Source organism: Microcebus murinus, chromosome X, assembly GCF_040939455.1.
Source record: "Microcebus murinus isolate Inina chromosome X, M.murinus_Inina_mat1.0, whole genome shotgun sequence".
Taxonomy (NCBI): Eukaryota; Metazoa; Chordata; class Mammalia; order Primates; family Cheirogaleidae; genus Microcebus; species Microcebus murinus.
In genome coordinates, this window is record NC_134136.1 from 85,927,837 (window position 1) to 85,952,996 (window position 25,160).

Consider the following 25,160-nt stretch of genomic DNA (forward strand, 5'->3'; position numbering starts at 1 on the left):
GCCCACACAGACACAGCGTGGCCCTGGCGGGCTACAGGATCGGGCGTGGCTCTTCAGCTCCAGGCTGCCGGGCCCTGTCCTCGCCTGCCTGGCGTGGCTCTCTCTCTCCCTGTGCTGACGGCGCCAGGGCTGGAGCACGAGAGGGAACGGGCTGCTGCCTTCCCACATTCCCGTCTAGCAAAGAAATAATCCAAACACAGCCAAAGGGAGGAGGTGGCGAATTCTGCTCTCCACGTGAAAACCTTCTGTTTTTTGACAGAACTGTAGATCACCAAACACTTGGGGCCGAGCGGGAGCGAGAGTTGATTCCATAGTCGATCCTTCGTCCCCACTGTCACTATGTCTCCCGAGATGTAGCCCGATGGTCCCAGATCCAGTCCTTAGGGTTCACCCCGTTGTTCAGGTTGGCCCTCATGCCTTCTGCCGCGGGAGGACACTGGCAGGGGGGACCGGGAGGGGTGAAGGAGGGGCGGGGGCGTCGCACACAGGCGCCAGGCCCTGACCCCGTCAACCCCTCCGCCCCCAGCACCTGGTGCCTCCCAGGAGGTCCCCACCTCGGCCTTCTGGTCTACAGGGCGGCCGTCACTGCCACCGCTCCAGCCACCAGGGCTCCCCAGTCAGCGGCCGCCCGCCCTGTGGCTGATGCCTCTTGGACCCCTTCCTGTCACTTTCGTGGGCCTCGGGTGGGGGAGGTGGAGGTAAGTTCCTGTTCTGTTGTTTCTCTATTTTCAAACATAACCACTCATCCACACAGAAAAGCAGATACACGTCTAGGACAACGCGAAACTAACAAAGTCATTTGTAAGTGCACAGCCACACACAGGCAATGCGTTCCTTTCCCGTTGCCGCTGTAACAAATTACCGCACACCTGTGGTTTAAGATGACACCGTTTATTCTGTCACTGTGCTCAAGGTCAGAAGTGTGAGACCCGCCACCCTGGGTGACAGGCAAGGTGTGGGCAGGGTGGCGCTCCCTTCTGGAGCTCTGAGGAACAGCTGGCTCCTTGCCACTCCTGTGCCAGGGCCTGTCCTGCATCTGCTGGGCCAGCAGTTTAGCGTCTTCTCATCTCTCTCTGCCTCTGCTTCCGCCACCTCATTGCCTTCGCCAAGCTGCCTCCCCTCACAAGCGCCCTCGTGCTGCCTGGGACCCGCCCGGACCATGCAGGCCGCCTTTCCGTGTCAGGATCCTCAAGTTAATCACATCTGCAAAGGCTCTTCTGCCCCCTAAGTTAACCTGTCCACATGTCCCTTCTCCCCCCTTCTCCTCCCTCCTCCTTTCTCCTCCCTCCCTCCTCCTCTCCTTCCTTCCCTCCCTCCTTCCCTTCCTCCCTCCTTGCCTCCCTTTCCCCCTCCTTTCTTCTCTTCTTTCTTTCCTCACTCCTCCTCTCCCTCCTTCCCTCCCTCCCTCCTTACCTTCCTCCTTCCCTCCTTCCTCCTTTCCTTTCTTCCCTCCTTCGTTTTCCTTTCTCCATCTCTCCCTTTTCCTTTTGCTTTTTTGAAGAAACAAGATTATGCTCATCACATAGTTTTAAAATCTGTTTCTTAGCGATATTGGGGAATTTTTTCTTAATTATTCTTCAACATAGTGTTGAGTCGCTGTATGATTCCGATTATGAGGATAGAAAATAGGTTCGTGGACATAGTCTCTACATGTGGTTTTAGGATCTTTCCTTTCGGTCCCAGCTGTCATCCGAGTTACAAAGTTTGTTGGGTGCGCTTTGCCCTTAAATCTTTGTACACAACCTGCTCCTTTGCTTGGGACAAATTCCTTATTGTGGAAAACACTCTAAGTCAAAGACTGCAGTGGAATTTTGGCCTTTATATAACATTTATTCCTAAGTGCTGGCTAGCTGACATCACTTACCTTTTTGGCAGTGTAATTTCTTCCAGGAGCTCATTGGAAGCTATTCCCAATCTTAGCAAGCCAATTTCTCACAAATTAGGAATGATCTTACACATCCTGCTGGTCTTACCCCTGTGTACCATGTCCCAGCAGGCCTCTAAGCTGAGACTCAACTAGAAGGAGGCCGTTTCCCATGAATTAGTGTCTCTCCTAATGTGTTGGTTGTCAGTGGCTTTCACAACCAAAGAGGTGGTGCCACTTCTGCTAACACCTGCACTTACATTTTCCCTTTGCTTTAATAAATGTCATCGCCTCCAGGCGGTATTGGGAGATTCCATTTCAGGGGGTGAGCAGAGAGGACGTGATTAGGAGGCAGGGGACTCAGATGGATCTTGAAGTGCACTCTGAAGGTCGTCTGAAGACCCCGTAGTAAACACCCCCCTTCCAAGGCTACACATGATAACGGAAGGGAACCAGGACCGTGCTGTGTCCACATAGAATGGGCGCTGCCACAGCATTTGTGACCTAGCCACATGGAACCTAGGTGAGGGCAGTGGGTGACGACGAAGGAATGTGGGGACCCAGTGCAAGGCCGAGGGAAGGGCCTCGGTGTGGCTGAGGTCTCAGGCAGTCTAGACAGGTAGTGGGGACAAAGAGCCAGGCAGGGCTTCTGAGAGGAGCCACGTCCACGAGGGCCCTGCTGGCCCGGTGACCTGGTGCTGGTCACTTATACACCGTTTCACAGGTTAGTAGAGGCTGAGCCTTTCTTTGTTGTATATTTTTATATGTTTTTATATATTTTTATTTTATATTATTTTCGTTTTTTATATTTTTATATATTTTTTTGTTGTGTGGTAAAAAGCACATGACACGAATTACACGTACTTTAGGTGTGTTGTTCATAGTGTTAGGTCCGTTCTCCTTGCTGTGCAGCCAGCCCGTGTCAGACGCTTCTGGTCTCACAGAACTGGAACTGACCCAGCAGACAGCAGCGCTCCCCGCCTTCCCCGGCACCCCAGGCTGCTTTCCCCCTCGGCCAGTCTCACTCCTCTGGGAGCCTCACACACGTGGAATTACACAGGACTTGCCCCCTTGTGACTGGCTTATTTCAGGACACAATGTCCTCAAGGTTCGTTGTGTTGCAGCATGCTCCAGATTTTCCTTCCTTTCAAAGGCTAAATAACAGCCCGTCGTAGGGCTAGAGCACATTTTGTTTGTCAGTTCGTCCGTCTGGGGCCATTTGGGTTAGCGCCCGCCCTTTGACTCTTGTGAAGGACGCTGCTGTGAATATCTCTTTGAGTCCCTGCTTTCGCTCCTTTTGCGTGTATACCCAGACGCTGAGTTGCCGGATCTGGAGATCATTTTTTTTTTAGTTTTTTGGGAACTGCCATGTTGTTTTCCCCATCGGCCGTGCCAGGTTGCAGTCCCAGCAGCAATGTGCGGGGTTCCAGCTCAGCACTTCCTCACCACACTCGTCACTTTCTGGGGTGTTTGTTAAATAGTAGCCACCCTAATGGCTTTGAGGTTATACATTTAGAATATCGTTTAGTTTCCTGATTGCATCCATTGTCCCTGACAGCTTTTTGTTCTAGTCTGTTCCCTGCTGCAGTGGGGAGCGCCTCTCAATTCAACAGAGGCCACCTGGGCTGATGGTCTCCCCATCCCCCACCTCTCACAATAGCTTTGCTCACCTCGGTGGCTTGTCCGCCTAGTTGCATGTGGGCACCACCCAGGGAGCTGTGAGAATATCTGTGCCGCGTCCACATCCCCTGAGCGTGTGACTCAGTGTTTCGGGAAAGGCGCCCAGTGTGCCAGGGTCCCGAATCCGTACCCTAGCTTGCCCTCCTCCCTCAGCTCAGAGGACGGGGCCCTTCCCTTCCCGAATGACTCCTACCACAGGCCTTAACCACACTTGCTCCCGCCTCACCCACAAATGCTGTGCTGAGAGGATGGAGTGTGTGACCGGCTGTCTGGCTCCACCACCCACTCCCTGTGTGACTTGAGACAAGTTACTTAACCTCTCTGGCCTCAGTCCTTTCAACTCTAAGATGGGGATAAGAGTACTGCGCACTTGGAAGGGTTGTTTGCAGCATGAAATGGTGTAGACGAACACGAAACCCAAAGAAGATTGGGTCTAAAGTGTGATCTGCAGACCCCCAAGTGTCTCCAAGATTCCTTTGGGGTGTCTAGTGTGTGTGTGGGGTCCCCAAGGTCAAAATGATTTTCACAATATCAAGTTTTGTGCCTTTTTCACTCTCCTCCTCTCCTGAGTGTGCAGTGGACCTTTCTAGAGGCTCTCTGTCGTTTGCTGTCAAAAGATCAAATGCAGAAGTAGGTGTGTCTCCTGGTACCTTCTATTGAGCCCAACATAAAAGCGAATTACAGAATGCTAAATGCAGTGCACTTCTCGGTAGGGGTGAAGGGAATTTTCCTACTCCCACCCAAAGTTTTCATAATTTGAGTCTATAAAATACACAACAGGTGAACAGGAGAAAAAGCATGCAAATTTGTTAACATGCACGTGTGCTCGGGAGCCACACAAAATACGAGGCTGCAAGAAGGGCCAGACCGCTGAAGTGTTTAGAGGCACAGAAGGGGGGCGGGCGTGGGGCTCCTGGGGCGAGGAGGTGGCAGGTCACGGAAATGAGATGGGACAAGACTCGTGGCTGCCTTGCTGTGCACAGAGAGACTGGACAGTAGCCTGGAGACAGTTTCTCTGTGAGAACTCCCTTTGCTGAGTGTTGGTTGCTCTTGCCTATGTCCTGACAACGCAGACACGGGTGTCTCAGAGAAGCCTGGTCGCGTGTGCTGTCCCCTTCACTAAGGGAGCATCCCCTCCAGATGCAGACCTCTCCACAACGGGCAGCTTTCAGAGCGTCCCTATGCCTGCACCTCTCTGAAGCAGTGACCAGCTTCCCTGCAGCCCCCGAGCCAGCCCCACCTCCCAGAGGTGACCACTGTTACCCGTTTCCTCACTCAGACACTCTGTCATGTGCATGTTGTATACATATACCTTGTGTCTTTATACGCACACAAATATGCATCATACATTTTCCTTAACGTCCACAGAAATGGAACCACTTGCATACAAACTGTTCTGCAACTGAGGCTTTTACTAAGAAAAGTATTTTGAGCAGCTTTCTTTGCAAGGACATCTCCCCCACTTTCTCTCTCATTCTCTCCGTCTCCGTGTGTCTCTCTCTTTCTCTCATTCTCTGTCTCATGCTCATCTCTGCCTCATTAATGGAAACCCGGCATGTGAATGGTAAGTGCATTGTGCCAAGGACATACTGTGAACAGGGCATTGCCCTCCCCTCAGGGGCCTGCCTGTGGCGGCTCCAGGTGCTGTCCTTCCAGAATGTCGCCTGGAAAGAAGCCATGTATATCCTGACAGATTTATACAAGGAGACGCTAAAATACACACCATTCTGTAATGTTTACCCCAGTAACGGATCTTTCTTCCTCAGTGCATGCACACGCCCCCATGGACACCTGTGTGTGTGTATATGGCTGTGTGTTCAGGGGTGTGTGTGTGTGTGTGTCTGTGTGGCCTCGTCTCAGATCTGGAGCGCTACAGCAGCCTCGCTGTGCCTGTCCTGTCTCACTGCCGCCCCTACGGGCGGGGACCTTGGAAAGCAGAGCTTGGTAATCTCATTTGTGCACAGATCTCTTTAACATCTAGTGAAGCCTACACACCCCTTTCCAGAAAAGATATTTTCAAATGCAAAAAACAGAATGCCCAGGATTACAGTTACTTTGAAATACAGTCATCCAAACAAACACTGTTAACATCTGTGGCCCGTCGTTTATGGCACCCTTTCTCTGCAGCCTGCTCTTCCTGCTCCTTCTGGTCCCATGTCTTGGGCTGTCATGACAACTGCTCCCCCTTTCAAACTGCGTTAACTCCCTCCCTACTCCTCCCACCTCACTGAGTCCAATGGTCCCGGAAGTTCTTATTCTGTTGGGATTTCCCACAAGAGGCCTGGGGCTGGCATGCAGTGCTCTTTTGCAGAATGTGCTGATTCTGGTTCAGGACAAGGCGACTTCCCTGCTGTGGCTTTGCTGGCACCTCTGGATCTCTTGCCCCGAGAGACAGAGTCAGTGTTCCCATCCCTGGGACTCCAGAGGGAGCCACGACTTTAACTCATTGATGAACGTGCATTGCCTTCTCAATGATATTCTCCGGAATGCACCCTATCAAGGACTGGTGGGCTCAGTGGCCCCACGTCCCTGGCCTGCAGAGGGAGCCATCGTCCACTTCAGTGCCAGCCAAGGTGGCCTGCCATCTGTAACACAGGCTTCAATTTCCCTCTTCAACAGGGAGTCCTGTGACCTTGCACGCTCCAGTGGCCAATCTTGGGTGGGTGTTTCCAAAGTTATCCCCCCAAACCGCATACCTTCCATGACACTCACTCGCCCCACTCTCAGGTTTCTGCCCGGGTGCCAGCTAAACTCGCCCTTCAAAACAATTTGCTCAGGGTTATCTGGCCAAAAATAAATAAATGAATGAATAAATGCTATGAATTTGGCACATGCCAGGAATATTCTGGCTGTTAGAATAGGATTTCTGATATTGGCCGGGATATGGAGTGTGACCTTGGCATTCAATTCAATGCAAGCACCTGACAGTGGCCTTCCCTTCTCCCATTTCTCTTTTGAAGAAATTCTCTGTTTCTTCCTTCCTTCCTGATGGGGTCTCTGCTGCTTAGTCTGAACTTGAGCTCCTGGGCTCAAATGATCCTCCTGCCTCAGCCTCCTGAGTAGCTGCGACTACAGGTGCCACCGTCCCATTTCTAACACTTGGACTCCTCCTTTAGGTTTAGTTACGACAATCTGCCCTCAAAGAACTTCTCCTTTCCATATGTGGCTTCATCTCTCCATCTTCTGCTCTCCTGTAGCATGTGTTTGTACCTGACTCACATGCTTGTTTCTCCAGTCTTCATTTGTCACTTAAAAATCTGTCTCCCCTTCCACAGTGGGTCTTCCTTGAGGAGAAGCATGGGAGCTTCTCCGCTGTGCCCTGCCCGGACCCAGGGGAGTGTTTCGCACATAGTGGATGCTCCAAAAATGTCTTTCCTCTGTACAGCTCTTCTCCTCTTCCTATAAGGACACAAGTCGCCTGGCATCAGAGCCCACCTTAATGACCTCTTTTTAAGTTGATTACGTCTTTACAGACCCAATTTCCAAATAAGGTCTCATGAGATACGTAGACAGGAAGGAGAGGAAAGTGATGGCAAGAGGCTCTCTGCACTCTGGATGTGTCTGCCGCCCTCAAACAAGTAGACAGGAAGAGGGAAGCAACTGTGCGTTACCAGGAAGGAGGCTAGGAGCTGGAGTCAGGAAGCAATCCTCTAGACCAGAGGACTCAAGAGCTGTCACCGCACACAGGGATCGCTTGCGTTCACTCACTCACTCACCCACACGCACCTCCTCTGCGCCAAGCAGCGCAGTAAGGGCCCCGGCACAGCAGCAGTGCACGGAACAGGTAAGGCAGGGAAGATGGTGGGTAAGGCAAGGCAAGACGCAGATGTTGAAAAAGTAAGTAGAGAGGGAGTGAGCAGCGATGGCATGCGAAGTGCCATTTCTGGGAGACTGTGAGGAAGGGCCCCCAGTGGGAGGATGATACTTCAGAAGAGGCTGGAAGAGGCAGGGAGAGGAAGAGAGCTGGGGAGCTTGACTTGGACGTGTTAAATCTGCAATGCCTAGTAGATGGCCACGTGGAGACATCAGGTGGGCAGTTGGGTGTCCAACTCTAGGGTAGAGGCCAGAATCTCAAGAAGCTTACAGAAAGAGAGAAAACCACGCCCCACCCAAATGCCAGTCTGCCTGGCAATTAATTTTTTTCAATGTGCATTAGTTGAACTAAGGCATTTGGTTGATGTGCCAACTGGAATCCCAAAACTCTAACAAGCCCCAACCCTTCCGAACAGTTTGATTCTCAGTGTGGTGATAAAATTCAGTTTAGTCCTACTGTTCTCAATAAAAGGAACTGGGACACTCTGAAGAAATGGTTGATTCCAGGTCTAGGGCAGAGAAAATAGAAGAATGGGCCTTGTGGTAGCACAAGGTAAGGAGTGCTCAGAAAGGAATGTAGCCATGTTGAAAGAATACCAGAGCCAGGCTGGGGGTGGTGGCTCAGTTTGTGAGGCCAAGATGAGAGGTTGACTGCTTGAGGCCAGGAGTTCAAGACCAGCCTGAGCAAGAGTGAGACCCCATCCCTAAAAGAAATATAAAAATTGGTCAAGAGTAATGGCACACACTTGTAATCCCAGCTACTCAGGAGGCTGAGGCAGGCAGATGGCTTGAGCCCAGGAATTTGAGGTTGCAGTGAGGTATGATCACACCATTGCACTCTAGCCAGGATGACAGAGAGAGACTCTGTTTCAGATAAAAAAGAGAGACAGAGAGACACAGACAGAGACAGAGACAGAGAAAGAATATCAGAGCCAATGTTAACAAGCTCCCAACAGCCTAAGATGAAACAACTCAAGAAACAAAATAGGTGGCTGGGCTCCGTGACTCACACCTGTAATCCTAGCACTCTGGGAGGCCTGGGCAGGTGGATCGCTTGAGTGCATGAGTTTGAGGTTGCAGTGAGCTATGATCACACCACTGCACTCTAGCCTGGGCGATAGAGCTGGAAGAAAAGGTGAGATCCTGGATTGGTTTCTTGACCAGAAAAAGGAAAGGCATTAATAGGGAAAATGGTGAAATTCAAATAAGAGCTGCAATGTAGTTAATAGTATTGTATCAATGTTAACTTCCAGGTTTTGCTAATAGTACCATGGTTATGTAACATCTTAACATTAGAAGTAGCTGGATGAAGGGTATAGAAGAATTCTCACTATTATTTTGGAATTTTTGTAAGTCCAAAATTACTCGCTTTTTTTAAAAAAAGGTAAAAATCAAGATCAGCCTCACCTCTCAAGTGAAAATTCTAGGTTGAGTTGTTACAACCTTGCAAGTGGCTGGCCTACCAAAGTCAGCCTCAATGGCATGAGGGCAGATAGGATGTAGCTGGAAATAGAACCTTTGGACTGGTGCGTTTGCGGCACCCGGGAATATAAGGCTTTGGACTATGAGGACCCCTCATCTGGGTCAGTCAATCCACAAACGTCCATACTGGCCTGGATTTCTCACCTGTCGGGTTCTTCATCTGACTTGGGGTGACAGAGATTAGGAGTGGAGATTAGCTCAAAGGCAAGCTGCAGAGGTACTAACAATGATGACAGAGACCAGAAGGAAGCTTTCACTTGAGGAGGGGAAGAGGCAGAGATGAGCAACTACACGGCATTCAGGAAAGCCAGAACTGGGGCCAGGGCTCTCTCTGGGCATGCCACCATACCTAGCAGAAAATGAGTTTTTCCACCCAGAGATGACATTCCAAAGTACTACCTTACAAACTTTTATGCATATACACGTAGTTGTCTTTTAAAAAGAAATCTGGGGTCAGACACTTACAGACACACACACACACACACACACACACACACACACACACTTCAGAACATAATGACATACATATTATACATTCTTTTGCACCCATTTCCCCTCTGAACATACAGTGAGGATTTCCTGTCATTACAATGTTTTTAAACAATTCATTGTAAATGGTTGAAAATATGTTCTGTCTCGTGGAATTAGGAAATTTACTTAAGCATCCATATTGATCCACATATTACTGGTCTCCGATTTCTCTTACCCCTAGTATCAATCACACTGCTTGTGATCATCATTGCCCAGGCCCTTTGATCACACTGTCTGATTTGTCCCCTAGAATTGATTCCAAGGGGTGGGAGATTGGGTTGGAAGACACCCATGTTTTTATTGCTCTTGATAGTCACTAACAAGTACATTTCTCTGCTTGTATCTCTGTATGCGACATCCTTTTTGCCAAGTAAAAAAGTAATAGTCTTTAACCTGAAAACAGAAAAAGAAAAATCATTAGTAATCCCAGTATTCAGATGTATCTTCTTTTGTATCTTCCCAGCACATGTTATTAGCAAAAATCAGATCATGTGACTTTATATACTTATGGTTTTGTTACCTGCATTTTAGATTCAGGAAGTGAAATACTGCATACCTTAAACTAAGCAGTGGCTACATGGGTGTTTGTCCCGTCATAATTCATTGAGCTGCTCACGTAGACGTTCTACGCTTTTTTATATGTATGTGATTCTTCACAATACAAATAGCTTTAAAAAGTTATAATCCCTCGAACACAGTTGGAAATTTCTTAGTAATTTAGCATACAGCCTTCTAATTCAACTCGTATCTGTGATGTATTGTGCATACTATTTTGTAACATGCTGTTGATACTTGATATACTGTGAACATCTTCCTTTTGGTCACATATAATGTTAACTAGAATGGTTATTATCAAAAGACTAAAATAACAAATGTTGGAGAAGAAACTGGAACCTTCATACACTGCTGATGGCCATGTAAGATGGTGTGGCCACTGGGGAAACAGTTTAGCAATTTTGAAGAAGTTAAATACACACTTACCATGTGAAGCACCAACTCCACACCTAGGTATTCCACAAGAGAAACAGGACCATATATCCACAAAGTTTTATATGCTAATGTTCATTGCAGCATTATTCATAATAACCAATCCATGGAACCAACTGAAACATCAAAAAACTGGTGAATAGATTAACAAACGGTGGTATATCTATCTATACAGCGGAATACAATTCAGCAATGAAATGGGACAAAATTCTCATACATGCTATAACATGCATGAACCTTGAAAACATGCCAAATGAAAAGAGCCAACCACAAAATATTACATACTGTATGATTTCACTTACATTTTTAATGTCGGCATATAGCTCCATTGCATGGATATATCATAAATTATCTAACTGAGCCCTACTGTTGGACTTGATGTTATTTCTCATTTTTGAATATTACAAACAGTACTGTGATGACCATCTTTGTGGCTAAATATTTCTGGCCAGTCTTAATTATATCCTTGGGCCAATGCCCAGAAGTGAAACAGCCTGTTTGAAGGTCTGTGCATTTTAAGGTTTTGGTAAATATTGCCAAATGGCCCTTCTGAAGGCTTGCGAAAGGCTGTACTCCGGCCAGGGTCAACTGTCTCCTTTCTCAAATATAGGAATTCCCTGCTGGTACTGCTCACCCATGGGGGTGCTGTCCCAGACCCAAGGGTCCCAACCTCACCATGTCTTGTGTTGTTGCAGTTACGTTGGGCACGCTGCCACCATGACCCAGGTCATCAATGGCGCCAATCACCACGTGTTTGGTTTCGTTATTGCCACCATAGGATGGATCCTCTGTACAACTTCCATGGGCCTTGTGGAGTGGGGAGTGTGGCACATGGACGACCCCACGTTCTTCCCCACTGGCGTTGCCTGTGTGGGAATGTGGAGAGTCTGCATCTACCATCATGACACCAACATTAGCACAGCCAAAGTTTGTTATCGGTACTCCTACTCTGATGACTTTCTCCCGTTCGAGGTTCGTAGTGCTCAACACCTCCTGCTGATTGCCAGCATTCTAGGGCTCCTGGGGAGAGGATTCACCATGTTTGCACTTAGGAATGTATACGTGAGAATTCCTCAGAAGCACAATGCCTACAAGTCATTCCTTCTTTCAGGGATGCTGAACATAATGGCTGCTTTCTGTATCACACTTGCCGTGCTCCAGAATTACTACTCTATCAAAAATTTACAGGGGATTGCCTTCCCGCCATCTTTCCATGTGCCCTTCAAGCCAGATACCCAGGAAAGCGGGAATGCCGCTTTAGTGGCAAGTATAGCTGCCTTCCTGATGCTCTTAAGTGGGTTGTTTTATCTCTGCTACAAATCTCCACCGGAGAGCAAAGGGTACCCTGCAGTTTGAGAAACAGGAATTTCCTGGTTGTGTGGGCTTTGCAAATCCAAGATTCCCAAGAGTTTATGGGAAGTATTACCAGGATGCTCTACCAAATATTTCTAAGGACTCAAGACCATGGCAAAGGTAGTTTGAGACACAAAGTAGCCAACTGTTTCCCTCTGTCACATTGTGTATCTAAATGTGGTTCATTGATTGGTTAGCTGAATTTAGAACTTTCAATAAAAATGTATCTTGCCCACCAGCCCATTGGTCTTTTTGGGTGGGGATTTTAATTACTGTTGACTAAAGCGAATAATCAATACTATAAACCTAGTGCATGGGAATAAGAGTTTCTGAGTACATTTACTTCTCACATCTCTGAAAGCTTTGCTGAAAATGATAATGGACTTAACTTTCTGTGTCATGGTAATAACACCTCCCTACCATATAAAGTTTTGCAAAATGTGCATAAGTAAAGAAAATGGTATAGGGAATCTCCACATCCATTACCACATTGAACAATCATCAAGATTTTGCCATTTCAGCTCTCTCCCTTCTTTTCTCCTTTTAATCTATTTTTCTAAGTATTTTAAAGCAAATCCCAGACACCATGTCCCATCGTGCCCATATAGTTCAATATTACTCTCTAAAAAGTATTTTCTTGTATATCCATATTATACTTCAAAAAATTAACAATGATTCCTTGTTTTCATCAAATAGCCAGAGTTTTTACATGCCTGAAAAATAAGTGTGTAATTTTATTTTTTCCACATAAGGTGCTCACTCTGCTTCGTAAGTCTAAAATATACCATAACCCACAGGTACACGGCACTCCCTCTGGCCTTTTTTTGATTTTGATTTGCTGTAAAAGGTGGTCATTTATCCTGTTATTTAAGTTGTTACCTCTAGAGGTTTGATTAGATTCAAGGTCAGCTATTTGAGGAAGAGTATTGTTTCATAGGTGATTCTGTGTGCTATATACTAACTGCATTATGCAGGTGGCACATGGTAATTGTCTCTTTTAGTGATGCTAAGATTGATCAGAGGATCTATGATGGAAAAGCTTGATTCCCCCTGTAAATTTCCTCATCAAACTTCCACCTAAACCTAATGGTTTCATCTACTGATGGTCCTTGTTTGAATCAATTATCACACAAAGGACTGCAAGTGGTGACTTTTTAATGTGAACATTCTTGCCAGATTCATCAGCTAGGATGCCTTTGTAGAGTTGTCCCTTGCTGGGTGTGGTGGTGTGCACCTATAGTCCCAGCTATTTGGGAGGCTGAGGCAGGAGGAGCGCTTGAGCCCAGGAGTTTGAGACTAGCCTGGCTGAGACCCCGTTTCTAAAGAAAAAAAGAGAGAGGAGAGAAAGAGTTTTTCCTCATCAATTATGGCTACTTGATTACTCTAAAATTCAGTGCATACAAAAAAGGTGGGGTAAATGCTTCCTTCTTTCTAACTGTTGATTTCTACAGTAAAGAGGGAAGAATACCCTAGTTACATTAGGGTTGACCAATGCATTGGGTTTTTTTTTTTTTGTCTTTGCTATTTTTTCTTTTACATCCTTCATTATCAAATCAATTCTGGACTAGGAACTCATGAAATTGTTTTTTTGTTTTTACTAAGGAAAATTTCAAATGCATTCAAAAGTAAAGAGACTATTGTCTTAGCTTCAATAATTATTTATATATGACCTGTCATGTTTCATCCCTACCCTTACTGCCTGCCCTGTCCCCAGCCTTGGATTATTTTGAATAAATACCTGGCAATATATTATTTTATTCATAAATACTTTAATATGTATCTCTAAAAAATAAGGACACTTTTTATTTTGTATATTCCCACCCCTATACCCCCTCTTCTTAACATAATCACATTGCCACTATCACACCAAAAAGATAACGATAATTTCTTACTATATTCCAATACCCAGTCAATCTTCAAATTTCCCTAATTGTCTCATAAATGTGTATAACAGTAATTTGTGGGTTTTTATATGTTCAAAATGTTTTGCTAAATTGCATTCAGTATTCCTCTTTTTATGATCAAGTTGTCCCATCTTTGGCAGTGGAGCCACAGGAACACCTGTCCTTTGGACACGTCTACATTGGTTCGTTTTTAAGATTCAAACCCTTGACGTCAATCAAAACGCACTATTAATATTTACCTTAAACAACTCTTCACTTTATCACTGAAATTCATTCTATGAAAATGATATTCCTAAAGAACAAAATAGTACAAGAAGGACATATCAACAATACAATTAATAAATATGTTCATCAAGGGTTGAGAGAGATATTCAAATTAAAACATATTTATTTACTCTGCATCTAATTACCTTTTATACAAGTGGTTCTTAACCTCATGGAAATTCTCCCCACGATAATGCCAATAGACACGAAATTATGCACAGGTTCACAACCCTCTTAAAACCTATTCATGGACCACATTTTCAAAATAAGTAACAATTTCCAAAAGTTTATTCGGTTTTTTTCATGTATAGGCTAGAAACTCACTCATCAATAATCTTCAACTTATTTTTAATTTTTATTTGAGATAGAAATGTTGAGTGGGTTTATTCTATGTGAGATATATACCCGCCCCACTTCCAGCTGTTTGTTATCAGAAGGCAGTCCCTTCACTAAGTCTTTGAGAAAACCATTAATGAGGATCATCTGAATCCTTGGAAAACTGTCCTTGCTCTACTGGTGAGGTTTGTGCTCATGTTTATGGATAGCCTGGGGCTTTGTTATCCCAGAACAGAAAAACTGGCCTGTTCTAGGAGGAACCAAGGTGCAGGCCTTTGAGTGCTGCCAGAAAGCCTGCCTGACCCACCACAGGTCACAAGCTGACAGAGGAGCACCAGTGTGAGGAAGGTTGCACTATCACCACGACCTCCCCATTCTCCACCCTTCACAGGGCACCAAGGAGAAGCCTCAGGCCACTGTGCCCGACACCTGTCCTGCTTACTCCTGCCCCCATAGTCCCACGTCTTTAGCCTCATCTCCCTGCCACGCACAGGCATGTCATGTCAGCTCTTGGAACGTCCATCTCCTCCCCATGCCAAGGCCTTTATTCTCCTGGTCCCTTTGCTTCAAAGGTTCTCCCTGTCAATCCCTGTAGAGGTTTCTTCCCAGCCTTCAAGTCTCAGCTAATATAACCCCTCCTCGAAGGGGCCTTCCCTGACAGTGAAGTTCCTACCATGCTCTATGGCTTCAGCTAGTTCCTTTCTTTCTGGCATTTGTCACTACTTGACATTAACGCACGTGTCCTTTATCTGTTTGTTAGTCTCCCTCCCTAGCCTGGAACTCGGTGAGGGCAAGGATCTTGTCTGGCATTTTCGTCGCTTATTCCTCAACATTTCGCAAAGGACCCGGCATTCGTTTCTCTTTTGAAAAATGAACGAGTGAACACAGCAAAGCCCCTACTGTTACCGTTTCCCAGAGCTCTGGCCCCTCCCGTCATCCCCAGAGCCGCGCCCCTCCTCGCACAGCCCGCCTCAGTTTCCCCCTGCTCCCCGTGAACAGGACCTCGGCTTCCTTCCTGGCGGCTCTCCGACAGCTGTGGCCGTTCCACGCCTGGCTCTCCCCTGGCAGCACCGTCAGCCACTACTTCGAAACCGGGAAAGCGCTACCACGCGGGCGGGGGTGCCGGGTCCCGCCCCGGTCTAGGGCACAGCCAGGACGCCCCCTGCAGGACACACAGTCTGGCCATAGTCAGGACCGGATGTGGCCGCGCGGAGCCAGAGAGGCCCTGGCCCTCCCTCCGCGTCCTCTCTAGGACGGCAGGAGGCCGGCATCTCGGTGGTAGCCGGGGAAGCCCATGGCGCCTGGAGCCGCCTGTGAGGGCTAAGAGGTGGCGGCCCAGCCCGGGGTCCAGCCTCCTGGTCTTTGGTTCCCTAAGCCAAGGACGCCCCGCCAAGGGAAGAAGGAAAGTTCCAAAGCCCGGAGCCCGCACCGTGCGGCCTTCAACTTCTTTAAACAAATTAACTTTATAGTTAAAAACCTGGGAAGAGTGTGAATGAGCACAGATGTGTTAGGTTAGTAAGTGTGAAATGTCCGATTTCCTTGAGTACTAACTCTGATGGCTATTTCTGACATTTCACTTTGACACTTCGTGGTTTATTTTTATTGTGCAGGTACATCCTCAGTCTTTCAAACGCATGGTCTGGCTTGTGATTATCTTTCAAATGATATTTTTAGAGCAATGTTTGTGAAACCATGGATAAATGAAAAATTCGTGTTAGTTTCGAATATGAGTTCTGGCGGGGAACCAATGCAGCGCAGACAGCTCAAAATATCAACGAAGTGTTAGGGAAGGACGTGGCTAATGAACGCACAGTACATGGATAGTTTCAGAACTTCCATTCTGGTAATTTTAATCTTAAAATTGAGCCACGAGGGTGACCTGGGACCAAGGTGGATAATGATGAGCTGAGGGCTGTAGTGGAAGCAAATCCATCTCAAGCTACACGTGACGACCAGCAAAGTTTGATATTACTAAGCGAACAATATTGGACCAAGTGAAACAAATGGGCAAGGGAAAGAAGCTGGATAGCTGGGTACCCTATGAGTTAAACATACATCAAGAAAAATTGTCTTGAAGCTTGCCTTTCTTTGCTGTCACAACATAAAGGCTAATTGTTTCTACATCATATTGTTATGTGTGATGAAAAATGGATTCTTTTTGACAATTACAGGCATTCCCCATAATGGTTGGATACAAAGGAAGTTGCAAAACACAGTCCAAAACCCATTTTTCATGAAAAACAGCTAATGCTGTCTGTTTGGTGGCCCAGCTCTAACTACTTATGTCTGTGCCCCATCTTAGTGCCATTTTGTCTTGGCTGTCTTTGTCAACCTCAGCAGTATCGACATTTGGGCTGGATGACCTTGGTGGGGACGGTCCTGTGCACTGTAGGATGGTTAGCGTCATTCATGTACTCTTCCCACTAGATGACCCTGGCACCTCTCCACCCCCAGTTGTCTCATAATTTAAAACTCACAGGCCGGGCACAGTGGCTCTCATTTGTAATCCCAGGACTTTGGGAGGCTGAGGGGGGAGGATTGCTTGAGGCCAGGTGTTCAAGGCTAGCCTGGGTGACATAGGGATACCCAGTCTCTACAAAAATATTTAAAAAGTAGCCAGGTGCAGTGGCATGCACCTGTAGTCCTAGCTACTAGGGGGGCTGAGGTGGGGGAATCACTTTAGCACAGGAGTTTGAGGTGACAGTCAGCTAAGATCATGCCATGCACACCACCCTGAGCAATAGAAATGAGATCCTGTCTCTTAAAAAATACATAAATTAAAACTTACTGATAAACAAAGTATCTGATACATTCCTAACTGACTTTCTTGACTTATCTTTAGGAAGTGAGGGGATGGGGGTGGGGAAGCAAGCTACTCTCTTAGACTTCATTTTCACTTTGCCAATGAAGTCAAACTCATTGGAACTTGGAAGATGTTGAGAATTTTGTAATAGCAGAAGGCAGGGATTAATCATACACCCTATACTTTAGGGAAATAAATTCAAAAATAATCAAGGCAAGAAAGAGGTGTCTCTGTGGCCCAAGACACTACAGGGGTCTTTGTGAGGGATGTGACAAAACACTCTCAAAATGGAACTGCACCACCCTCATCAATGATAGCAGCGGGATGGAACACGGAAGAAGCCAGAGGAACCCAAGGTGATGTTACTGGGGCACTCAAGTGGGAGCAGGAAATATATGCAAAAAGATGGAAGGGACCCAGAGGCAAGGACCAATCTGAAAGCTTGGCCAGGCCTATGGCGACAGAGCTGGGAGGCTCTGATCTGATCCTTGCAAAACCTAAAAGGACAACTCAAAATTGCATTTTTAGTCGATTAGGAGCAAAAGACACAAGACTGTGATGAGTCCATTACTTGAATCTTAAAGCATTATATTAAGAGATGACAGACAGAAAGCTTTTGTCTTTATTAAGGAGAGGTGACATCACAGGAAATAAGTAAAACAAACATGCTTGAGAGAGAATGAGCTGGGTCAATGGCAGCTACATGTATAAATCACCCAGGGAACTTTAGAAAGTACCGCTCCAGAGGCCCCAGCCCTGACTAATTAGACCCAAATCTCTAGGGTGACACGTGGCGTGGGTGTTGGCTTAGAAGCCCCAGGTGATTAGAATGTGCAGCCAAAGTCCAGGGGCCTGAACCAGCTAAAGGGATGGTAAGAAAACACCCCATTGTTTTTGCTTCTGTTTTTTGTTTATTTTGTCTTACAAATTGTTCTTCATTTTAAAATGAGTAGAATGAAAATGTCCAATAATAGAGAAATGTATGGCTTGGAGGCCTTTTGTCTTTTAAAATTTATTTTCATGGATACTTAATAGCTGTACATATTGATGGGGTATATGTGGTATTTGGATAGCTGAATACAACATGTGAAAATCAAATCAAGGTAACTGGGACATCCATCATGGCAAACATTGATCATTTCTTGTGTTGGGAGCATTCCAGATCTTCTTTTCTAGCTATTTTGAAATAGACACTACATTGGTGTTAACTGTAGTCACCCTACTCTGCCATGAGACATTAAAACTTATTCCTTCTCTCTAACTGTGTGTTTGTATCCATTAACCAACCTGTCTTCATCTGCCCTCCTCCCCAAACCCTGGTAATCGTCATTCTTCTCTGCACCTCCATGCAATAACCGGGTTAGCTCCCACACCTGAGTGAGAACCTGTGATATTTACTTTTCTGTGTGTGGCTTATTTCACTTACTATAACTTCCTCCAGGCTCGTTCATTTTGCTATAAATGACAGGATTTCGTTCTTTTTATAGCCAAATAGTATTCCATTGGGTATATACACCATATTATCTTTTTGTCTTTTTTTTACTTTTCATTTTCCTTCTTTTTTATTTTTAAGTTTTTCTGCCTGGGGAGCAAAGGGCCACCCAGACCCAACACCTGCACGTGCAGTAGACCGGTCCCCCGGCCACAAGTCAACAACCACAGGGGGCGAGCGAGGGCTGCCCGCTGCGGCAAGACGAGCCGAGCCCGCCATGGCGCGAGGCGGAGGGCGGGAGCGAGGGCGGTTGGGGTCCGCCCGCGTGCAGAGCCAGAGGAGCGTCCCCTTCCCAGTAACCGCCTGACCCTCGCCTGGCGCGAGGCTTAGGGCCCGGGAGAGCCTGACGTCACCACATGGGTCTACACGTTATCTTCATTCATTCTTTGTCGATGGACACTTAGGTTGATCTACATCTTGGCTATTATCAATAGTGCTGCAATAAACATGGGAGTAAATATAGCTCTTTGACATACTGATGGCCTTTCTTTGGGCTGCATACCCAGCGGTGGGATTGCTGGATCATATAGTAGTGCTATTCTTAGTTTTTTCAGGAATCTCCATACTGTTTTCAGTAATGACTGTACTAATTTACATTCCCACCAACACTTATAAGAGTTCCTTTTTCTGCATATGTATACCAACTTTTGTTATTTTTTTGTCTTCTTTATAGTAGCCCTTTTAACTGGGGTGAGAGGACATCTAATTATGGTTGTGATTTGCATTTCCCTGATGATTAGTGATGTTGAGCATTTTTTCATATACCTGTTGGCCATTCTACATGTTGTTTTGAGAAATTTCTATCCAGATCCTTTGTCTACTTCCAAATTTATTATTTTTACTTATTTTATTTTTAATTATGATTGGTACATCATAGTTGTAGGGTACATGACACATATAAGGTGAATTAATCAAATCAGGGTAATTGGGGTATCTATCTCCTTGAGCATTTGTCATTTCTTTGTGTTAGGAACATTCCAATTCCATTCTTCTAGTTGTTATAAAGTATACCGTGACTTACTGTTGATTATAGTCAGTTTGTTGTGCTATCAAATATTGTTCATTCTATCTATCTAAGTATATTTTTGCACCCTTAACCATCCCCACTTTATCCCTGCTCCCCCCTGCCCTTCCCAGCCTCTGGTAATTATCATTCTACTCACTGTCTGGGTGAGGTCAAATGTTTTTAATATTTAGGTGCCACATATGAGTGAGAACATGTGAGATTTGTGTTTCTGTGCCTGACTTATTTCCCTTAACATAATGTTCCCCATCTTGTTGCAAGTGGCTGGATTTCATCATTATTTGTGGCTGTATAATATTCTATTGCACATACACATGCGCGCACACACACACCGCACTTTCTTTATCCATTCATCTGTTGATGGACACTTAGGTTGATTCCAAATTGTGGCTATTGTGAATAGTGCTGCAATAAACATGGGAGTATACATATTTTTTCGATATACTGAATTTCCTTCCTTTGGAATACATATCTAGCACTGGGATTGCTAGATCATATGGTAGTAATATTTTTAGTTTTTTCAAGAACCTCTGTACTGTTCTCCATAGTGGTTGCACTAATTTACATTCCTACCGACAGAGTATGAGGGTTCCTCTTTCTCCATATCCTTGCCAGCATTTGTTATTGCCTTTTTGATATATGCCATTTTAACTGGGGTGAGATGATACCTCATTGTAGTTTTGACTTGCATTTCTCTGATGATTAGTGATGCTTGAGCATTTTTCCATATACCTGTTGGCCACTTGTATGTCATTTGAGAAATGCCTATTCAGATCTGTGACCCATTTTTAAATAGGATGATTTGATTCTTTCCTATAGATTTGTTAGAGTTACTTATATATTGTCAAAATGAGTTGACTGTATGTAATGTGTGGATTTATTTCTGGATTCCCTACTCTGTTCCATTAGTCTGTTTGTCTGATTCAATTCCAATGCCAGGGGGTTTTGATTACTATACTTTTGCAGTATATTTTGAACTCAGGTAGTATTATGCCTCCAGCTTTGTTCATTTGGCACAGGATTGCTTTGTATGCTCATGGTCTTTGTGGTTCCATATAAATTTGAGGATTTTTTTCTATGTCACTGAAGATTGTCATTTGTATTTTGATAGGAATTTCATTGAGGCTGTAGATGACTTTGGAGAGTATGGTCATTTTCACAATGTTACTCCTTCAAATTCATAAACATGGGATGTCTTTCCATTTTTTCTGTCCTCTTCAATTTCAATTTCTTTCATCCCTGTTTTATAGTTTTCTTTGCAGAGATCTTTTAACTTCTTCGTTAAATTTATTTGTAGGGTTTTTTTGTTGTTTTTTGGTAGTTATTGTAAATGGGGTTGCTTCCTTGATTTCTTTTTCTGCTAGTTCACTGTTGGTGTACACAAACGCTATTGGTTTTTGTATGTTGATTTTGTAATTAGTTCTAAGAGTTTTTTGGTGGAGCATTTAAGGTTTTCTACGTATAAGATCGTGTCATCTGGAAATAGAGCCAATTTAACTTCCTCCTTTCCAATTTGGATGTCCTTTCTTTCTTTCTCCTGTCTAACTGATCTAGCTAAGACTTTCAGCACTATGTTGAATAAAAGTTACAAGTTGTCTTGTTGCCAATCGTATAGGAAAAGCTTTTAACTTTTCCCTATTTAACATGATGTTATTGATGGGTTTGTCATATGTGGCCTTTATTGTGTTGAGGTACTTTTCTACTATACCTATCTTGTTCAGAGTTTTTATCATGAAGTGATGCTGATTTTATCAAATTCTTCTTCTAAATCTATGGATAAGAGTGTATGGTTTTTGTCCTTCATTCTGTTGATGTGGTATATCACATTCACAGAGTGAACCATCTGTAAGTGTTGAACCATCCCTGCCTCCCTAGGAGAAGTTCCACTTGATCATGGTGAATGATCATTTTAGCGTGCTGTTGAATTTGGTTTGCTAGTATTATATTGAGGATTTTTGCATCTATGTTCATCAAGGATGTTGGCTTATAGTTTTCTTTTTTTGTTGTGTACTTGTGTAATTTTGGTATTAGGTAATGCTGGTGTTGTAGAATGAGTTTGGAAGATCCCTCCTCTTCAGTTTTCTGGTAGAGTTTGAGAAAAATTGGCATTAGTTTTTCTTTAAACATTTGGTTGAATTCAGCAGTGAAGCATTCAGGTCCTAAACATTTCATTGAGGGGAGATTTTTATTACTGATTCAGTCTTGTTACTAGTAATTGGTCTGTGTGGGTTTTCTGTTTCTTCTCAGTTTAATCTTAGTAGGTTTTATATGTCCAGGAATTTATCCTTCCCCACTAGGTCTTCTAAGTTGTTTATAATAGTCCCTAATGATCCCTCGTATTTCTGTGGTATCAGATCTAGTATCTCCTTTTTCATTTCTAATTTTATTCCTCCAGGTCTTTTTTTCTTTTCTTCTTGGTTAGTCTAGCTAATGGTTTGTCAATTTTGTTTCATTTCAAAAAACCAACTTTTCCTTTAGTTAGTATTTTGAATTGCGTTTTTAGTCTCAATTTTGTTTATTTTTCTCTCACCTGTTTATTTTTTAGAGATGAGGTCTCACTATATTGCCCAGGTTGTACCTGAATATTCTAATGTTTGTTATTTCTTTCCTTCTACTAATTTTGGGTTTGGTTTGTTCTTGCTTTTCTAGTTGTTTAAATGCATCTTAGGTTATTTATTTGAAACATTTCCACTTTTTGATGTAGGCATTTATTACTATAAACTACCCTCTTAATACTGTTCTTGATAAATCTCATAATTTTTTTCAGGGGGGCAGTGATGTATAAGTAAATTGGCTTGTTTTAATCAGTCCACATCGTACACATATAGGAAAAGATCAGTTGTACTCCATAAGTTAAATATGGTTATGATTTGTCAATTGAAAATAATATAAAAAAACCACACATAGCCTGTAAACGAATAACAACATGACACTCAACCTTATGTCCATAAATGGAAAATGAAAGCAATATCTGTGAGTAAACAGCTGTGGACATACTTTTGTATTCTTAGCCAAACTATTGGAGTCTATGACAAACTTAGCCAAATTAGAGGAGTCTATGACAAATTCTCAGATGGACCATACCCTTTCAAGGACAGGCTTACTTTTTCAGCTGCTAGGGGCACAATCAGGTGCCAGTGGTCAGAGTTTACCACTGCCTTCCTGAAGCTCACACACCCACTTCCCTACATGGCTCCTACTGACTGCCTGATTGTGGAGGGAGGGTAAAGACCTGGCTATTTCTGCCCAGTGTGAAATAACTCTAATGAGCCTCTCATCTTCATAGTTCCTCATGGGATCAGAAGAGGCTTTTGTTGGCCATGCATGAGAGATGCATTTCTCCCTCTGCCCACATCTGCCTCCTTCTGTCCTTCCCTCAGCCGTGGCTCCTGAATGATTTTCCTGCACACTAAATTCCATCTCAGTGTCAGCTTCCTGCAGAACCTAACTCACAAGCAGAGATGTGAGACAACATGAAAACCCACTGTGTTTATACCAACAGTCATCATGTTAAAGCAGTTTCTCAAGAATGTCATTTAAGAAGATGGAATATGATCATAGGAAGATGGTTCTAGACACAAGAAAGAATGGAAATAGAACAAATTAACAAATAGGAATAAATAAAAAACAATTACAGTATAAAACAGTTGCAATAATGCTTATTGCTATGTCAAAGGAGAGAAAAAACCAGAGAGAACTAAATACTGTCAATCTGCATCACATGGATGATGAAAGCATCTCATGAGAGCAGCTCCTGCCCCGGTTGTCACGGGCTCAACCAATGAAGGGCTTGAAGCCTTCTACTTCTGCTGCTGAAATGTAGCAATTTTTCTTTGTGTTTCTGGGTATAGACTGTGATTTTGCCATTTCTCATCTTCTAGATTCAGTGAGGGGTGATTGTAACTGGAGGCAGGAGTCGGGCAGCCAGTTCCCTTTCCTTCCAGGGGTCTTCTGCAGCCCACGTGCTTGAGTTCAAGTCAGGGTGACTTAACCAGGAATAACAATAGATTCTGAGGAATGTCCCGAGCATGGCCATAGTCCACTTCTCTGTTATGATGGTCTTGGATACCAGAGGGCAGACTGTTAAGGAACTAACACTGAAAGCACTACAGTTTTGGAGATTACTGTGATGTCTCTCAAAAGCTCAAGGTGTGGCATCAATCAGCTGATATGGTCGGATGACCTCTTGCTGTGTGGGGCATCTTGGTGACTTTCCCCGAGTCAGGCAACAGGACGCTCCTAGGACGGCAGGAGCCCGCAGTGACAGGTGCATGCCATACCCACCCACAGGAGCACCATCCAATCACCTTCAGGACAGCCAGGCTCTCTGATAGGCTCACCTCGTGACATTCCATCCACTCAATGGCCACGTGGCCCGTGACGTTGGGAAGCCCAGCGCGGGAAAACGGGTCCCCAACGGCCCCAAGCCTCCATCTTCGCTTCTCCAGAGCCCCGACTGCTGTCTCCGCCATGGCCGAGCCCTCGTCCGAGCTGTCCTCTGAGGCCTGCCCCGGCGCCCAGGCACCTGAAGAGGCTGAATCGGCCCAGGCACCTGAAGAGGCCGAATCGGCCCAGGCACCTGAAGAGGCTGAATCGGCCACGACGACCCAGAAGCAGAAGCAGCCGAGGCGTCGCAGCCGCCGCTCCAGCCGTGACCGCGACAGCTTCGCCACCTACTTCCCCAGGGTCCTGAAGCTGGTGCACGACGACCTCCGCCTGTCCCCTGCGGCCGTGAGGGTGATGGATTCGTTCGTCCACGACATCTTCGAGCGCATCGCCGAGGAGGCCGGCCGGCTGGCGCGCTACACCGAGCGCTCGACCATCACCGCCAGAGAGGTGCAGACGGCCGTGCGCCTCACGCTGCCCGGGGAGATGGGCAAGTTCGCCGTGTCCGCGGGCAACAAGGCCGTGCTCAGATACACGCGCAGCAAGTACGCCGCCCCCGCCCCGCCGGAGCAGCGGCCCCCAAAGGCTCTCGTCAGAGCCACCCCGGACGGCCCGGAGCAGCAGTAGCCGGCGCGGCCCGCACCCCGTGCTCCTGGCAGTCGGCGCCAGGCCGCTTCGGGCCAAGTGTTCAGTTCAGAGACTTGTTTGGTTCAAAAGTTTCTTTTCCAGCCCTCAGATTCTTCCTGTCTTTGATCTGCCCTCGTTTTGAGGCTTTCCACTCAGTTGTGTCATTCCCTCAATAAATTGTTGATTTTGAGAAGTTCTGTTTGGTTTTTCTTTAATATTTCAATTTCTTGCTCCTCTGGAGAGGCACTCTGGTGCCTCAGCTGGTGGGCGGGGCCTGGGATTTCCAGGTGTGTCCTTATTCTCCACCTCAGTGGGGCAGGTAGGGGAGTGAGGCTGGGCAGAGCTGGGTTGGGTGAGCCTGCCCTCAGGCTCCACAAATGCTGTAGGCTGGGATCAAAGGTCTGTTCTCTGCTTCTGTGCAAAGGTACCAGGGAGGGGCTGAAATGACCCCACTCAGCTGAAAAGTCTGTGTGTGGGGTTGGGGCTGTCTTAGAGCTGCAGTCTGGAGCAGTCCTGGTTCCTTTCCACCCTCCCCTGTTCTGTAGTTTCTCCTGGGCCCCTCCCAGCAGGCAGGACCTCAAGCCAAGAGATCTCCCCTGGCTGTGATGCCAGCC

The 25,160-nt window shown here is 45.6% G+C and overlaps 1 protein-coding gene, 1 long non-coding RNA gene and 1 pseudogene across 2 annotated transcripts; 2 read left to right on the forward strand and 1 right to left on the reverse strand.

The window, feature by feature from the left end:
* Positions 1-8,774: 8,774 nt before the first annotated feature.
* On the forward strand, positions 8,775-11,948 carry LOC109730209 (claudin-34). Its single transcript, XM_075999111.1, has one exon. The coding sequence runs from the start codon at positions 10,898-10,900 to the stop codon at positions 11,711-11,713; it is 816 nt and encodes a 271-aa protein (XP_075855226.1). The 5' UTR covers positions 8,775-10,897; the 3' UTR covers positions 11,714-11,948.
* Positions 11,949-12,848: 900 nt separating this feature from the next.
* On the reverse strand, positions 12,849-15,453 carry LOC142865791 (uncharacterized). The gene is made up of 3 exons (XR_012915920.1): positions 15,217-15,453; positions 13,854-13,906; positions 12,849-13,029 (listed from the first exon to the last, which is right to left on the reverse strand). It is a non-coding gene; the product is annotated as an uncharacterized LOC142865791 (long non-coding RNA).
* An 8,421-nt stretch (positions 15,454-23,874) lies between these two features.
* Positions 23,875-24,734, forward strand: LOC142865877 (histone H2B type W-T pseudogene; annotated as a pseudogene).
* Positions 24,735-25,160: the final 426 nt, after the last annotated feature.

What these genes read in the sequence shown, in the direction of transcription:
- LOC109730209 (XM_075999111.1), top strand. Translation starts at nt 10,898, where the DNA reads ATGGCCCTTCTGAAGGCTTGCGAAAGGCTGTACTCCGGCCAGGGTCAA.